Below are 18,316 nucleotides of genomic sequence, written 5' to 3'. Positions count from 1 at the left end.
CGCACATTTGTTTCTTCTATATTTACATTGCATTGCATGTTTTATTATCGTGCAAATAAACCTTTCTCAAAGTATTTTCATTTGTTAGTTAACATTTCTTGTTGCAAAGCTATTTTTAGCAAATGCTTTCTGTTGAAGAATTATTGTGAGCCAGGTTCAGGCGTGATGAAGAAGTTTCGGAGACTGATTAAGACTTAAACATAACATAACAAACAACATAACATTGGTTTATTGGAGATACAGTGTCAGCATACAACATGTGAACACGTCAAATGCCAACACCAAATCTGACGGATACTATCTTTTATGTTTATGTCTTCCCCCTAGTTCCTGTAGGTTTCCCTGTTAGGTCATCTTAAGCTGGCCTTAACCTAGAAGAACAAATCTATCTGATGTTTAGATTTCAATACTGCGTCATATTGGAATCATTACTATCCTGAGTTGTACTCTTAATCTGTGGAGCCACTGAGTTCTTGTAAACATACTTGTAAGACTCAACCTTGCTAGATTCCCAGAGAACACTGATATCTGCTAGCCTGACGCCTGAGCTACACCCTCAGTCTAATTGTCTCCCTAACAAGGAAAGTCACATGGGAGAAATAACTACAGCTGGAAGGTCAGTGAACACTTGTGGGGTCAGCCAGTGACTCCAACCCAGACTCTTCTTACCTTTCCCTTTTACATCTATTAAGCCCCCTAAAAATATCTTTAACACTTCTCTTCAACAAAGTTATGGGGACAAAGTCAGCCATTTCAAAAAGTGGTCCCCAGTGTAAATGACACCTGTGCCTAGATGTCATTTCAAGACTTCTGAGAAGGTAATTGGACTTTTTCTGGAAAAAGACAAAGTTTTATTCAAAGCAGGGCATTTTTATATATTTAAAAAACACTGTCCGGGACTGATCCTTAAAGAAAGCACGATAAATAGGCTAAACATCAATAAATACAATGTTTGGTACATTACACTCACTTCCTGTTTTTATCGGCCTGAATGAATCGTGTCCAACCAAAGCTTCCGTAGTTTGAGTCACAAGAATGATTTGTTGTGGTCGTGACTGAAATGTAACGTTACCTCTAACAACATTTAGCTCGCTTACGTACTTGTGTATCTGTAACGGTACATTTATCTGCTTTGGGTGAAAATATCAACAACACGGATCGTTACATCTGAATTTCCTCTCCTGAAGGCGGTAATTAAGAAGATATTTGACCAGGCGGAAGCGTTTTCTGGCATCTCTGTTTGCGCCAATGACGGGTGAAATAAAAAGCGTGTTTGTTATGCTAACGGACATGTTAAGCTATGTTTATGCTCATATTCAGATGTGTTTGTAAACTGGCTTTATTCTGTTCCTTCAGCAAACGTTAATCGCTATTAAACGAAGTCATGCTTCGGTGGATTCTTGGTGGTCGAGAAGCTCCGGGTTCAGTGGAGGTAAGATGTAGCTCACAGTTTTCTTTTCGATTGCTAACATGCATTGGTCAAGAAACAGAAGTGAATGTGCACCAGACTGTTAATACATTTTCATTGCTTTCACTCAACATGCATTCAATGGCCACTTTCTCCAAAATGAACTGCTTTCTCATTACTTATATATCTGCAGCAATTTTTAAATGATTACACGCTGTGTCATTCAAAACAGAGTGCTGGCAAATGTCCTGAAGCAATTAATTAGTTTCAGCTGTATGTTAGCTAGTGTCATTATTTCACAATGTATCCTATCTGATTTATAGTAATGTTGTTTGGCTTAATACATACCTGTATAATCGCCCAATAAGCTTTTATGTAACTGCGAAAAAAGATTTGTAAGATTGGGGTCCAATAGTGGAAAGTAACAAAGCACAGTTAATCTAGTACTGTACTTAAGTGCAGCTCTATGGTACCTGTACTATACTTGAGTGTTTCAATTGTATGCTACTTTATGCTTCATGTCCATTTCAGGGGGCAGTATTGCACCTTTTAACCCACTGCATTTAACTGCTGTAGTTGCTTCATTTTGCAGATTGATATTTTTTTTTAGCACTACAGCTGCAGGCTACAATAAAAAAAAATGCTGCTTACATAGTTAGTACTTAAAATTTTTAATCTTGTGTGATACAGTGTTAGTATATTCTGCATGTGTGTTTTATTGTGAAAAAGTTTTATGAGACAAATTGTATCTATAGCTACGTGTATCAGAGTTCTTGTCAAAATATATCTATTTTCCTTGATATAATATAACCAATTTAAAATTTCTTTAAATATTAATCATTATCAGTAGTAAGAATGACAAATTATATAAGCCAGATAAACATCCACTCTATATCTATACATAGTGTAGCACATAGTGCATTGAAGCCCAGTATGAAATAACTGGTGTGGGAAGTATTGCTTCGGGAAAAGCAGCAAAATAACAATGTAAAAATACTTAAATATAAGTAAAAGGCCTGCATTCAAAATTCTACTCAAGTAAAAGTATCATCAGCTAAATGTACTTGAAGTATCAAAAGTAAAGTTACTCATTGATTGATGTATTATTATGCATTTTATTTTTTTCTGATGTAATAAAATGTAAGCAGTATTTAAATTTAAAGGTGGAGCTAGTTTTAACTATATGCCGTTTAGTCCAGTAGTTCCAGACCTCCAAAAGGTTACAAGATTCTGAGTGGTTGTGAGATTATTAATGGGGTATGAAAGATAAAAAAACAAAGTTCTGCTACACTAATTGTTGATCATTTTGCAGACTTTTCTCTAATCCTTGTTTCTGTTGTGAAATGTTGGATAATCCTCAAACCATGTGAGCAGTTTAGGGGAAATGTCTCTTTGGTGAAACTGCTTACAACCTACAACTTATAGACATCTGAAACATGACAAGGGGCCCTCAGTAGACACTGCCTTTTTCTCTGCATTGTATTTATTAAACCCATCATTTTAAGGTGAAATATTAAACTGTGGTAAGAATAGTGCTGTAAAAAGTACAATATTTCCTTCTAAAATGTAGTGGAGAACAAGTATAAATTAGCAGAAAATGAAAATACTTAAAGTACAAATCCCTTAAAATGTTCAATACTTGGGTAAATGTACTGAGTTAGCTTCCACCACTGTCTGCCTCTGCACCACAGCCTGTTTGTCTCACTACTTTCGCTCTTATGTCTGCAGAAAAGCCCCGTGTTGTGCATCGGAGAGGAACAGCCCAAAAACTGCTTCACTGAGCTGCAGGTGCTGAAAGGACATTTTGACATTGTTCGATTTCTGGTGCAGATTGATGACTTCAGGTAAGTAGACCACAACCCCTCCCCCCTTTTCTTCTCTCTCTCTAACCTCTCTCCTCTCTACCCTTGGCTGGCCTCTATCCCTCTGTGATTGACAGGAGATCCTCACCTACAGCAAACTTACAGAGCATGACAAGAGCCCAATCATCACCACTATGTGATTGTGTGTGCACAGTACAGTATAACCAAAGCCTTGTAATGCTGTCCATACACACATGCGCGCACACACAGAAAGGTTTTGCACCTGCTCTCCTCTCTTGGTGGAAGTGTGCTGCACACTGGCATGGCAGAGTGGGTCTGCATAAGTGGTCAGATTGGGATTTATAACAGAACTAAGTGTGTGTGTATGTGTATGTCAGGAGGTGGGGGTTGCTTCACGCCTGGTCTCCTCCAATAATAACCCCCTCCTCTGGGTCTCGTCCTTTGCGCACACAGGTCCACAGTCGGGGGCAAAGGCCAGAAAATTCTCTCCAGATTGCTTTTGAAGTCAGAAAATGTATCCTGGACAGTTCCTTTCTTCTCATTTTAACTCTCTTTTTTTTATCTGCTCATCCTGTCTTTTGATTTTGGGAACAGGGTGGTTGAGGGTCAGAGGGCAAGTGAAGGTAGAAAACCCCCAGGACAGATGTTTTTTTTTTAAAAACAGATTTCTCAGGTGGAGATGGACCTACAGGAAATAATTCCTCACACAGATAGAGATGAACTTGGTGTGTTCGACTACGCTTCGTGAACTCGCAAAAGATGAGACTACCACTGAAGGATTTTTGTCACGTATGAGTCTGCTTTCAAGAAACAACTGATACCTTTCATCTTATATATTCTAGGTGTGCCTCAGCAGGGGATGATGGTCTTATTTTGGTGTGGAATATTGAGGTAATACATTGCAAGTTGATAATTTCAGTGCATTGTGAAACTGCACACAACACAGTGGTGCTAATTGCTTTTTTTTTTTCTCTCTCTGACTGTTAGACCGGGGAAAGGCTGCAGGAGCTGAGGGGCCATTCCCAGCAAATAACAGCAATAACCACCTTCACCTGTAAGAATGGGCCCACATTGCACACCTCGCTCATCACAGCCTCCTCAGACCGCAGTCTCAGTGTATCCTCATACCAAAGACAGAGTAAACACCCCTACATTTAAACACACACTAAAATCATTCATGTGTAATTGTTGTGTTTGTAATTCAAACTTGGTTTTCCTTAATCTTATGTGTCAGTTGTGGAACCCTGATACAGGCAACAGAGTCCAGACTATTTCAGATCTTCAGTCTTCTGTAAAGGTATTTGATAAGCCCCTTTCAGACATGTACCTTGTTACCTAAATGTAATGAAAGTTTTGCATGTGCGTCTGATGTCTGAATAAAGCATCTGAGTCACTTTTACGTGAAAGTCATGATGTTAATCTTACTATGTCTGACCTATAAACATTTGCGTAAAACTTCCAACACAGACAACTCTGAATTGAATGTTGTCACGTTAACGAAAGGGCTACAGAAGAACGAGGCTTGTGCATACGAGGCCTCATTTTCCCAAATCTCTACAACGGAGGTGGTGAATGTCATTTGTCATTTTTCAAGCAAAAACAGTGGACAAATGCTTCACGTTTGCAGGTTCCAGCTGCTCAAATGTGAGAATTTCCTGCATCTCTGTTATATATGTAATAGTTCACTTTTCTTTTGGTGAGAGAAAACAAGGCATTTGAAGACAGCACATCAGACTCTGTGAAGTTGACATTGAGTGATTGACATTTCATTGACCAGGTGATTAAAGTTATCTTAAAAAGTGTTTGAAAAGAAGGCTAGTCACATCTCTCCTCGAGTCCATAAAACAACCAATTAGAGGCGCTAAAGTGAAGGAAATTGGTGTTCATGACAGCTGTGGTTTTGCACCATCACATGTAGAACAACTTATTTTAGTTATTTATCTACCTAATGTTGGTATAAAAACTACAGTGTTTGTAAGAAAGTGGCTGCAGGAGGATTTTCAACTTTGAAACCTGACCGTCACAGTGCTGGTTGGGTGTGGTTTCCACTCCATTTCAGTTTGGTACACTAAACGCTGCAAGCTAATTCATAGTTTGATTTTCTTAAAACAACACCTGACATGTGACACTTTAATTTATATTATACAAGAATGTGTAGTTGAAGGGCAATATAATTGTATATTGTTTTTCTGTTAATCTTAGTAGCTGTTAAATATCATCAGCTGTGATAGTGCTCTGTTTCCCCAGTGACTTTAGAAAACTATTAAAGTCATTTTTAATTGGGACATATTCCAAGTTTAATCCTTTGTACACATCTGCTTTGAGGACTTTTGGGTTTCAGGTTACGCCTCGTTTCTGCATTGTTTATTATTCCCTGACAACAGTATGTCTGAAATACGTCATAAGCAATATGTATGCAAGTATCTGTGTGTTTTTAAGAACTGAAAAGATCAAAAATTTAAAGTAGTTTTGAAAGAAACAGTTACAGCTGCAGAAATGTTTGCTCAGTGCTCCAACAACATATCCAGTACGTCTTGGTCCTAAATATAAGATTTTCTTGGATATGCCAGTTATGTCATCCAACTCTGGGCAATTAAGTTTATGTTGACAAGATATATAACAAACTAATTAACATGTATGACACCAAGGTTGGGCTGCCAGATATGATTTAAAATAAAAATGCTAATTGCCTCCTCTTGATGATAGATTAAGGTTAATTGCAGAATCCATAGGTTAATTACATTTGATTTATATTCTTCGCTGATATTGTGTGTGTGTGTATTTGTGCATGTCCAAATTGAAAATAGCGCATGTATTTCCCGTGCTGGATCCCGCTGTGTGTCTCTCTTAGTGTTTGCTGGTGCTGGAGCGGCTGTGTGTGTGGGTCTCCGGCGGGGAGGAACTGTGTGCATGGAACAAAGACTTTCAGCTGCAGTGTCAAAAACAGAACCACAGCGACACTGGTAAGGAGAAACCAAAGGAAAAATAACTGTCACAATAAACAAATCACGTGTTGATTGTTGCACCAACTGTACTCACCCCCGACACTGCTGTTTGCACACAAACTGATTAATGTTGTCTTTGTGTTTTGTCATTTTGCAGGGATAACTGCTTTAATAGAGCTGCCCAAGAACTGTATAGCAGCTGCGATGGATAAAGAGATCGGTAAGAGATAGATTTTGATGACTAAAGTATTTAATAATTACAGTATGTTATGTGTAAATAGATTAAAATGACATGGCTTTAAAGCAGTGGTGGTAAACTTTTTCAGGGACCCCTAAACTGACATCTATTAGACCATCGACATTTGATAAGATTTAGTTCTGTTATTTAGTTCCCCATCTGATAGAATATTTGCTTTTAGATTTTTTTTTTATTACAGAAAGTGTATGAAATTAGTGACCAAAATAGTGATACATTCTGTCTATGCGTTACGTATGGATGGAATTATAGAATTAAATAATTGTGGTTAATATATTTTCTTTTAAATTACAGTTTCATCAACTTTTTGCTGGGGACCCCTTGAAGGACCCCTGGGGGTCCCCGGACCCCACGTTGTGAACCACTGCTTTAAAGAACATTGACCTATATTTTGTCTCCTTTGCAGTGATCTACAGACTGACAGTCTCTATTGATTCCTCTCTGTCAATGGCTGAGATCCGCTGTCTGTCCGATCACCAGGACCAGATTCGAGCTCTTATAAATGTCAATGGTCAGTTTGTCAGGAAACTCTGACTCATATTTCAAAATCAAAGTGGCTTCATTCAGTTAAATTGCAGGTTGTACCCTTTGGTTCATTATGTACACGTGTCATATATATATATACCATATCTTCTTCAGACCGGCTCTTTGCCAGCGGTTCCCACGCGGGAGAGTTGATCTTATGGGATGCTATCGACTGGAATGTCTTTGCCTATGAGCACATCCTGTGGGAGGAGTCACAAGCCTGCACTCAGTCTGAAATACGACTGGCCGCTCCCAAACCCAGTGAGATGTCCATTCAGCATCTGACCACCAATGGAAAGGTGAGGAAGACGGGATGAGTGGATGCACCTGCTGTAACTATATTGCTTTGTCATCGTGATACATAAAAAAAACCTTGTGTGTTTTGTAGCACGTCCTTGCAGCTGTGGGCAGCGGCCTGTACGTGTACAGCGTTCTGACCAAGACAGTGGTGGCCTACAGGAAGGTTGCCCATGACTCTAATGTCTTACACACCATGATGTTATCTGACAGGTATAAATATATCAAGACATTTTCCCTTTTTATTAGTATATTTATATGAATATGTTAGAGTTCCAATGATTATAATAATTTACAAAAGCAAAAATTAAAGGAAAGTCTAATTTCTTCCTTTTTTTTCTAAGGGCGGATTCAGACGAGCAAAGTCAGCTAGTTCACTTGCTTTGCTCTGGATCAAATACAATGTTGATTATTTTTGATTGGTGTAGTTTGCTTTCACACTGCCCTTTTTGCAAGTGAACCAGAAGTTATAAAATAAAATCACATGTGTCTTGAGGTCATCAAATCATTGGATAGAAATCCTGGGGCAGGGAAAAGCAGGAATCTTTCTATTCACAAACTGAAATATACTATTTAAGCTCTGGCAGAGAGAGCATGCGCTTATGTACGCCTACCATGGCATGCTGACAACGGTACTGCGCAGAAGTTGGATCAGGTATAAAGTTTGAATTCATAGAGAGAGACTATGTTTACACAAACAGATCAACAGATTATTACATCAGAAATGATTACTGCTAACAGCATACTGCTATCACTAATGAGTCATGTTTAGCCATTTCATCACCACTAATTGCACAATAAAAATCTGACCCTGTCACACTCTGCCTAGGCTCAGTGCATTTGTCTCCAGATTTGTCTGTAATATGAGGTGGTTATCAGTGTAATTAAAGACACAATCTGCACTGACTACGAGAGCCTCTTAACTCCAAATAGGCGCAGTGCTCTCTGCAATTGGGTTGGATCGAGGTCGGACCACGTTCGCACCTTAAATGAACCGTACCAGAGTTTGTTTGGAACTGGAATGAGACAACCTGTTCAGCTGGGCCTCAGTATGGTTGTGTGGTCTGCACCCGAGTGTGATTGCCGTATTCACACCTGCCCAAAAGATCAGCACCAAGTAGAGAAATGAACCTGAGTTTGATTCAATCGAACCAAAAAAGAGAGGTGTGAATACAACCTAAATCAAAAGCTGAGTAGTTTTGGTAATTACATTATGCTGCCTGGATCTTTGGTGCACCTAAAACTTATATTCTCGCTTAACATTAAGATCACTATTCTCACACATATGCTGTGTTGTATTATAATTCTTATTTTTTTTATTCAATTTCTTGGCTTATTCCAGATATCATCAACAGACAATACAAAAAAATAAGAGTCCTGCGAAACAAACAGGAGATTAGGAACAAGACTGTGTGTATCTGTGTCCCTGTCAAATCTGTTCCTAGACGTGTGTGTGCAATACGCTCAGTTTACACACAGGAGAACTGCCTGTGATTAAAGCAGCTGTTGGACTAAACCGTTTGTTTGACACTGTCTTCGTTTCAGCGAGCTGATGTCCTGCTCTGAAGATGGCAGCGTGAGGATGTGGGAGATCCAAGACCTGCCTTTAACTGCTGAACCAGCCTCTCCAGGTGACACGTGGGACACAACAGGACACACACACATACACACACGCACAGTTTCAGAGCTAAATGTCATGATTGGATGGTAAGTAGTTCACATACTCCGTAGAAACATACAGACATATCTAGCAGTAGACCCTCGTCCCATTTCTGCTATGGATATGCCGTCTTAAGAAAACTGCCATTGTAGTGATGGATCACATGCATAAATATGAATCAGAAAGTTCAAACACTGAGGAAAATTGCCAGCACTCAACTTTAGTGTGTGTGTAGTTGAGTGTCTTGATGTGTGGGCGTTGGGAGGTGCAGTAATGCAGTCCTGATGTCATATTGTGTAAATCAAAGGAAAGTGTACCAACGCTCAGAGAGGCTGTGTTTTCTACTTAAGTGGGGTGGTCTAAAGTTGAGCTTGTGTCTGTGTGGTCTAGCGGTCTTTGATGGTCTAGCTGTCTACAGTCAGTGTAGAGCTGTGGTGATTCTGAATAGATCTTGGCTAGAGACTACACTCAGGCTACATCACTTGCTAATCATCACCAAAAGCCAATTATTTGTCTGTCGCTTGTTTTATGTCTCCAGGAAACCAGAAATCAATCACTTTCATCTCTTGTGGTCTTTAAAGGAAACGTTTGGTGTAACCTGGCTCTGTTGCCCAGATTTGGGGAAACAAAGACTCGGGGGGGTAATCTAATGTAAAAGCTGCGATTAATAGTGAAAAACCCACACAGGATTGTCACCCAACTTTGGGGTTCCCCTCAGCTCTGTGGAGTGTTTAGCTCATTGTTTTGGTTATAAGACCTACAGCTTGACTGTTATGATAAAGCGTCAGCTTTGTTTCCAGCAGCAGCAGGCAGATGTCTTTCAGCGAAAAAACAAAAATGACAATGTTAAAACAATATGACACTGTGAAAGGGGTCACACGTAGTGGCAAACCTACAGACATTTATCACCTGAATCTGCAGCTTCTCTCGGCTTTACAGATCTTTATAGTGAGTTTTAGCTCATTGTTTAGCTGTCTGGTTTGTAGCTTTACTGTATTGGTTCACTCTCAGTGTCATTTTCTTAGTGTCATTTTCAGTCACAGCAGGCAGCTGTTTTCAGTTACAAAGCTCTTAAAAACCCACTGTACACGACCTGCTCAGCAGCAGGCAGCAGACAGACACAGTTAGAGACTAGCTGGTGAACATAGTGGAGCATTTAGCCGCTAAAGAGACAGATATTTCCCTCAGGAGATAATAGAGACCAAAACCAGAGTTAAAAGAGAGTGGATATTGGAGTAACAGTTACCAGGTGGCCAGAAACACAACTCCAAATGAATGTTCATGTTGCTCAATAACTGCTGGATGCGTAAATAGGCAACTGATTGCTAAGAAGTTCAACTTAAAAGCTGACGATATGTTAATGTTGTGTTCGCAGCTTGTTTATGCTGCCCTAAGTGGAAAAAGAAAATTACTAACTGCATGTTTAAAGAAACATCTATTTCAACCTGCAGGAAAAATGTCACCACTATGGCACTATGGGTTATGTGAACTTTGCATTCACCACCTCCGTTGTAAAGATTTGGGAAAATGAGGCCTCGTGTGCACAAGCCTCCTACAGCTATTGAAACAAAGAAGAAGAGGCATTTCAAACACTTGCTTCTGGGGCTGGTTGAAGTGAAACACAGAAAGTCGCCCCCTGGAAAAGAAAATAATGTCATTTGATACATTATTTGTATAAAAATATTGATTGAAGCTTTAAATTCAGTCTCTTTCTAAAAAGTAGTAAAAGTAGTTTCACCATAAGACATTCTGGTTGATTATCCCCTCTAATGACGTAACTGCTGTTTTTAGCCAATCCTACCTGGCTTCTATATCTCCATGGATGTACAGAACACATTTTGTTCTTGCAGTACCATTATTCTAAATGAGTCTTTTCTCTCTGTCCATCAAACCAGGGTTCTTTGGAATGTGGACTTTTGGCCGTCCAAACAAACAGACTGGTCCTCCATCAAAGAAGGTCATAGACGTCCCGAACACCAGGACACTTGAGTTGACTGGAGATCTGATTGGACACTCAGGGGCCGTCCAGGTGTGAATTTATGATGTCCAAACTTCTGTTGTACTTTAGTATGGTTGTCATGATTGTGCTTTAACAATGCCTTTTTGTTCTTCTGTCAGATGTTTGTGAGCTTTGGGGAAAACGGTTTGGTCACATGCTCGGCAGACCACCTGCTGATTCTATGGAAGAACGGAGAAAGGCAGTCCCGCCTCCGCAGCCTGGCACTGTTTCAAAAACTGGAGGAGAATGGAGGACTCTGACCTTTAACCCTTGGATCGCTGCCTTAAAAATGAGATGTGATATTGTTGGTTACAAATTTATTGTATTGATTGTTTTTTGAATTTAATGACAATGTAATGGTTGTTGTTTGTATTTAACTTATATTAAAAAAAACAAACAAAAAAAAACTAAATACCCCATCTCAGAAACTATTTGCAATATTTTTATATCCAGCGTGTTTTGGCGCTGTGATGTCAGACATCTCGTACGTACTATTCCCTGGTATAGGTCATATTGAGGCCTGTCAGGGATTAGCAGGTACATTGTCATCTAAGCACCTGCCTCAGTCCTCATTTCAGTGCAGCTTCATATTTGGTGTATAAGCCTGTTTCACAGTTCTCTTTGTAGAGATTTGGGTGTTTTTTCCCCACCACCCAGTCTGCAAAAACCCTCTTGTGACCACCAGTTCTGCAGACCTCTTTATAACATTTGCCCAATCAGACTTTCATCATCAAGGAGTCTGCACTGCTTTTCTTAATGCGGTAATTTGCATTGGTGTCTTAGTTAATTATTTCCCAGTCCTTTCAGTCTTCATTTTAAGCAACACTAATGCTCTTCTGGCTGTAGCCTTATATTTACCGGACGGATATGAGAGTGGTTTCGATCTTCTGATGTAACTCTTCACCAGAAAGGGACTAAGTGTATTTCCCAAAATGTCATGTCAATGTTTCTTTAAGGTTGACACAGTGGTGTGGTCGTTAGCACTGTCGCGTCACAGCAAGAAGGTCCGGGGTTGGAACCTTGGTCATTCCACGCCAGTTTGCCGTGGAGTTTGCATGTTCTGCGTGGGTTCTAGCTGGGTGCTGTGGCAGCCCAAAGACGTGCACTGGTTAATTAGTGGCTCTAAATTGCCCTTGTGTGTGTGAATGGTTGTTTGTCTCTGTGTGTCAGCCCTGTGATGAACTGGCAACCTGTCCACCGCCTCTCAATTTGTTGCTGCAATTCATGTCACAACTTCATATTTAAAGAATTTTTTAATTGTCTCTCACAATACATTTGTGTTTGACAGAACAGCAAAATAAGACATCAAAATTCAGAGCGCAAACTAAATTTTTTAACAAACATTTTAAGTGACTGATGGAAAGCTTTTTTTCCACTATGCATGAGGCAATACAATCTTTCAAAACACATTACAGTTCTCATGGCCAATAATAATTTGTTTCGTTGAAAAATAATTTATACTGAATACAACATCAGTTTCTAATTATTGTTCTGTTTATAAATTATACAAAATGACACCGGATTGGCACGTCTGCAGCCACGGCCATCAGCGTCAGAGGTGAAAGAGAGGAAATAGAAATCACTGTAAGTGATGAAGGCTTATTATATAACAAGCAGTTATACAATCTGGTTCTGCCTCAGACTCAAAGCGAGGCATTAAGCGATTGGTCATCTGATTAATTCATATCATCACATTCCAGTCATTGCTGCTCACAGAAAAAGGCATGTTTGACTTGTAAATCTGAAATATTTAAATTATCTTTTTGAATAGAAATCTTTCGTTATCGTCTAGCAAAAATATCTTCTGATCAGTGACAGCGTCATGTCATGAAACACTCATTTCAAGTCACTGTAAAAACATTAAAATCTTGTTTTATAGATTTTGGAAATCATCCCTGCAACATATAACAGCCAAAAAAAGTTACATAAGCAAATTATGTAAAATGCAAAGCAAAAAAAAAAATTGGTTGAGTATTTACAGGAACAGCAGGTACATTAGGTAGTTTACAGTGTATTGCAACAATAGCAGACCTAAACACTGAGATGTGACAAGATTAAGGCGTTGATTAAGACCTTGGTCATCAATGAAATGACTACATCTTATAAATGCATTTAACATGGACCTGATCAGCTCTCTCTATTTGAAGTGAACTGAAATGATGATTGACAAACCAATAGTGGAATTCACATCTGCTCCAACATCACCTGATTCAGTCTTTTAAAAACCACAGAGTTGTACAAAACAGAAAGGATAAAATGTCCGGACCATCATGGCTAAACTATTAACACTGACTCACCATGTTAACTCAAAACTGCAGCACAGACCATAAAGTAATATACCGAGAGAGTCATATTTTTTTCAAAATATCTAAAACATGTATGGCTTTTCTTCTAATTCTTTCAGGAGAAACTATTTCAGCCTAAAAATACTTCGGTAAAGATGACCAAAGAATAAGGCACCTGTAAAGAGCTCTCTGTGCCTTTGGTTAATACTGTAATGTGCATTTCCTGGATTAACTACACGCATACTGTAAGCACACAGCAACACCTCCTACTTCACTCATGACCATCATTCAGATGAAGTCTTGGGACGAGAACTGGTTTTACATAATAATGAAATTACACCATTTGACCAAAGCAGCTCAGGTAGTTCATGGATATCTGCAGATTTAACCACTAATCGCCATTTTGATTTCTAATTTAATTAGATGCTAACACCTTCCCAATACTGTTTCACCTTCATGTGTGAATTTAATTTTCTGATGCGTACCACCACTGCAACACCCCCAAGTAGCCACCAGAGGGCAGACACATCATACAAATCTCATCATCCCATGGCCTCTTTAGTTCGTTTATCTGAATCCAAATAATTTAAGAATCATACGCAGCTAGATTTCTCCCAGAAGAGAGCCAAATGTCTGTAAGGTGAATTGCAGTTTGGATTATTTGAGATACAGTAAAACTGGTTTAACAAAAAACATGTGCGGGCCGGAGCTGATTGGTGTTAGACACTGGCTCTGCAGCTGCTGTTTTTACAAGCTGGATCTGAACATGGATCTGGCGCTCCTTCATACATCTGTGCCTGCACCATACAACAGTCAGTGTCGCTTCACATAGAACACGTATAGCCTACTTGCATTGTTCAGATACTAGCAAGTCAGGTTTCTTCTTATTCGGGTGCAAATGTCTACAGTTAGTGTCACAAAGCTATGCAAGTAACATCTGACGTTATTGTTTGATGAAAGTATCACGTCTAACTTAGACAACTCTGATACAGTGCAATTCTGTTCCTCCATTTGTTCTGACATACAGGTTTGACAAAGATCGCCACTGTCTTGAGCACAAAGGACGGTGATGTAGAGGAAGTTACCGTAACAGTAGATTTTTGAGGGAGATGTTTCACCACTTGTTACAGAGCTACATGATCTTTAGATCCAGCAGTCATCACAAACACAGGTCTTCTAGGAGGCTACCTCTGTATCTGGGGCTGGACATTTAGAAAACCTTTGTGCTGGTTCTCCCTCTCTGATTGGATCCTGGTACTTGCTCCCCTTTCTTAAACAAGTTCTTTCTGTACAGGGCCGACAGGGTTTGCTAAGAATTTGGTCCCAGACACAAGTCAAAGTGTGTCTCATACTGTAGACCTTATCACAGTTTATAAGAATAATTTCCAGATGAGCACCTTCACAAGTTGGCAATTTAGTACACACACATTAACCGGCAAGCACGAACAGATCCGTCTTGGTACTTATTCTCAGTTAGTGACTCTAGCTTTGGTGACCACGTTATTCACCACATTTCTTTTACAGCAATAGACAGACGTAGAATAAAAAGATCTGTTTAAAGAAAACTGAGAAAAAAAACTACTGAAAAGCAAAAATAGCAAGAAGGAGCTCAAAATGAAAGTGTCTTGATTAGCTAAAGTGCAGGTTTCTGATGTGTTACAATGGACGGTACAGATTGTCAAGTGAATGATGAGGTCAACACAGTTTTGTAGCGGTGCTATTTGGAATACTTAACAGGGCCATAAAGTGACAACAGAGAGTCGGCGGGGCCCTCAAATGACAACCTGTTCTCAACTGGCAGAACACCACCTCCACGAGAACCAAACAAGAAAAGAGGCTGTGATTTGAGATTGAAACAGCGTCTCAGTGTTCATCAGTCAGTGATGTCTGCTTTCAGAGTCCCCCGATTGACCAGCTTTGGGTCCGAGAACGTGTCCGGGGGTGCCCGGGAGGGCACAGAGCTCCGTCGAATCACAGCTGAAGAGACTTTGTTCCACTGCAGGGCTGCGTTCGCTGTCTTAGCCTGCCCGGAGTGATGGATGAGAGGAGGCGATTAGGAATTGGTCAAGAAGGAGGGGGAGGACGCAGGCTCTTACACTTCATCTCATCCAGGCTCTTCCAGTACTTGTAATTCTCCGACAGGTGTTCCATGAGACCAGGTAGGCAGGCGAAGGCTGAGGGGAGACACACAAGCAAGGTCAGTTAAGCTGAGTCAAGTCAGTCTTAACATGATGCTGTTTTTGGTTGCTATAATAATTCCTCCTGTTCATACTGGCTGTGAGGAGATCCCTTCATAATATGATTCCAATGTAAGAGATGGTGGAGAAAATCTACAGTCCTCATTCTTCACATGAATGTGATTAAAATTCAGCTGAAGTTAACATGAGGCTTCAGCAGCCTGAGTTAGTGTCATGAAGACAGGTGGGTATCTTGCAAAGTAGCATATTTTTCGGAATATAATTCGCTCATTGTGTTGATGTCCCTTCACTATGGCTCAGGAAGAAAAACACCATCCAGGGAAACAAAATTAAGGAATTTTGTAGGACAGATTATTTATCAATATTGATTTGTCTGCCGATTCTTAATTCTGTGTTTTTGAAATGTAAAAAAATGCTCCACGCAGTCTCTCACAGTCCAGGTGGGCTTCTTTAAATGTCTCGTTTTGTCAACAGACCAACCAAAACCCCAGATTTAGAGAGAAAATCAGCAAATTCTTATATTGGAGAAGCTGCAACCGCAGAATGGTTGACATGTTTGCCTAAAAAAATGACTGAAAGGATTATTTATCAAAAGTAATAAGACTGTAACTGAGGAAAAACAAAAAAATAACCACTTGATCTGACTAACTCAGGCTGCTGAAGCCTCATAGTAACCTCAGCTGAACTTGAAAACACATTTTTGAACAGAACGAGGACTGCAGATAGATTAAAAACTGCAACATGAGCGGATCACTTCAGGGCCAGTATGAACAGCAGAACATTTACAGGCAACCAGTAACTCTGTCAGTGCACATATGGGCATGTAAGTGTTGTTTTAAGACTGACTTAAAACTATGCTTAAAGCTTCTGTAAATAAAATGTTTCAGGAATCCAGGAATTAACAGACATCTGTAGTGAAATGTCAACTGACTAGACACACCTGTTACCAGACACTTCATGTTATCATTCCACATGAGCTATAAAGCAGGAACATGTAGAGTGTGTGTGTGTGGTTCATGTACAGTGGCTAATGTTATGTACACTCTGCAGTGTTGCTCCCACATAAAAGGACTGCCGGGGTCAGAGGTCTCTCTCTTTCTCTCTCTCACACACACACACACACACACACACAGCTTTTTGTTCTGCTGAGTGTGTGTTCTCAGTACATGACCCGCGCTGTTTACATCCTCATTTCCGGCTTTGTTGATGACCCACGCTACATCTCTGGAACTAACAATGACCCCCGTGCAGACCCGACAGTGACCCTGGTGAATTGAAAGCGGCTGCATGTGTGTTTTTGTGTTTATGTGTAAGTAAAGTGGTGCTTGACCGCTCTTCCCTCCCCAAATCGAGAGATCGTAAACCCCCGTCCCCTCTACTATTTTCCCAACTTCCCCTCCTCTGACGCCCTCGCAATTTGTCTCTGTCCCACTGGCATTTGGAATCTTTCCGTGACATCAGAGCTGTGTTGACTGTAAACAAGTTCCCTCTTGGGGAGACTAAGCTAAAAGGGAAAATCAGTGGGAATGGGGAGCTATAAGCACCATACTGGCTCCTCCTCCTCTAACCCTTTCCTGTAATTTCCTATCCTGTGATCTGCCAAGAACAATGAAGAAATCATCGGGTGAAGATCTGAATGTATGAGGATCTGTTTTATCCTGGTAGTCCGACTGAATTGCTGTATTGTTTAATTTTAATTCTTTTTGAATGCCTGAAATTGGAAATGCTAGCAATCATTATTAATGACATTTTATCCAAACATTCATGATCCCCAGAGTATGAATTCTTCTGACTTTAGGGATCCCCTGACATTTCAGCTAGCACCATCATAAGGTTGACATGGTTGATTTTTGTTTTTTAGTGAAATATCTTCACAAATATTGGATGGATTGCCATAAAATTTGGTTCAGATATTCAATGGTGCTGTGATGATACATTTTCATGACTTCGGTGATCGAACGTTTCCTATTGTGCCACGAGCAGGTCAAAATTTTCACTTATAGGAATTATTGACTTGATGGATTGGCACATGTTTTTCAGACACTCATGGTCACCAGAGGATGAAGCTGAAAGACGTTGGTGATCCCCTGACGTTTCCTCTAGCGCCACCGTCACGTTGATATTTTTGGTTTACCGACGGTTTGCCGTGAAATTAATGATGAATTGTAATATGTCTGATGATCCTCTGACTTTGTTCGATACTTTAGTTTTGTTGTAATTTGTTCATCTACCAATGACATCAGCCTCAGCTATTTGTGGTGATTAGCTAAGTTGGTGAACGTGTTAAACATTATCTGATAAACATCAGCATGTTAACGTTGGGATTGAGAACATGTGAGACTGCTGATATTAGCATTTAGCTCAAAAAGCAGTGTTATGCCCACGTACAGCTTCATAAAGCTGCTAGCCTGGCTGTAGACTCTTTTTTTCTGCTTCTTAAATATTATTCATTTAAAAGCCAAAAGCTTCTGCTTAATAAGTAGGGAATGGAAAAATATATGTTTCTTATAATTGGCCCTAAACTGGCTGAAGATGCTGAAAAGCTGGTAACCCCCTGGTTTATAGTATTAGGTGATGTTATACAGAGGATTTCCTACCGCTGCTGAGGGCCAACAGCTGCTGTAAACATTGTTGGGGGTCGTCTCTGCAGAACCTTATTTCAAAACCTTGTTAGACTGTAGTTTAAAGTCACAACTGAAATGGAAAGTCAATTAAAGGAAAGAGTTGTGTAAAAGCAGATCAACAAGTCTCTGAAAAAAGGTCCTTTTAGACTTTAAACTGGAGCTTTCAACAGCATCAGCATCTTTGTCAGCAATCTGAACAAACTCAATTTGCTCAGGAAGCTCTCAAAAAATCGAGTAAGTGGAATTTGAGTGAAGATTGTACTTTTTGTCAAACCAATGTTTTCATTTTGAGGGAG

At 39.8% G+C, this 18,316-nt stretch overlaps 2 protein-coding genes across 3 annotated transcripts in view; one reads left to right on the top strand and one right to left on the bottom strand.

Moving 5' to 3' along the window:
• Positions 1 to 1,006: 1,006 nt before the first annotated feature.
• wdr41 (WD repeat domain 41) lies at positions 1,007 to 11,325 on the top strand. Of its 2 annotated transcripts, none has more exons than XM_046067668.1 (14): positions 1,007 to 1,190; positions 1,357 to 1,432; positions 3,137 to 3,252; positions 4,074 to 4,122; positions 4,219 to 4,347; positions 4,466 to 4,528; positions 6,083 to 6,194; positions 6,334 to 6,396; positions 6,839 to 6,943; positions 7,072 to 7,256; positions 7,346 to 7,467; positions 8,800 to 8,885; positions 10,810 to 10,943; positions 11,033 to 11,325. In XM_046067668.1, the coding sequence occupies exons 2-14, from the start codon at positions 1,385 to 1,387 to the stop codon at positions 11,171 to 11,173; spliced, it is 1,353 nt and encodes a 450-aa protein (XP_045923624.1). In that variant the 5' UTR covers positions 1,007 to 1,190; positions 1,357 to 1,384; the 3' UTR covers positions 11,174 to 11,325. The 2 variants fall into 2 exon arrangements, with proteins under 2 accessions (XP_045923624.1, XP_045923623.1); XM_046067667.1 differs by having other exon boundaries at positions 1,008 to 1,255.
• An 822-nt stretch (positions 11,326 to 12,147) lies between these two features.
• Positions 12,148 to 18,316, bottom strand: part of pde8b (phosphodiesterase 8B) — a 42,378-nt gene continuing 36,209 nt past the window's right edge. Inside the window, exon 22 of the mRNA XM_046067249.1 lies at positions 12,148 to 15,372. Within this exon, the coding sequence (XP_045923205.1) occupies positions 15,263 to 15,372 (110 nt within the window). The 3' untranslated portion in view covers positions 12,148 to 15,262. The remainder of the gene's footprint in view (positions 15,373 to 18,316) is intronic.

Source organism: Micropterus dolomieu, linkage group LG13, assembly GCF_021292245.1.
Source record: "Micropterus dolomieu isolate WLL.071019.BEF.003 ecotype Adirondacks linkage group LG13, ASM2129224v1, whole genome shotgun sequence".
Taxonomy (NCBI): Eukaryota; Metazoa; Chordata; class Actinopteri; order Centrarchiformes; family Centrarchidae; genus Micropterus; species Micropterus dolomieu.
The sequence above is the reverse complement of the archived record's forward strand: the minus strand, read 5'-3'. Positions and strand labels throughout refer to the sequence as shown.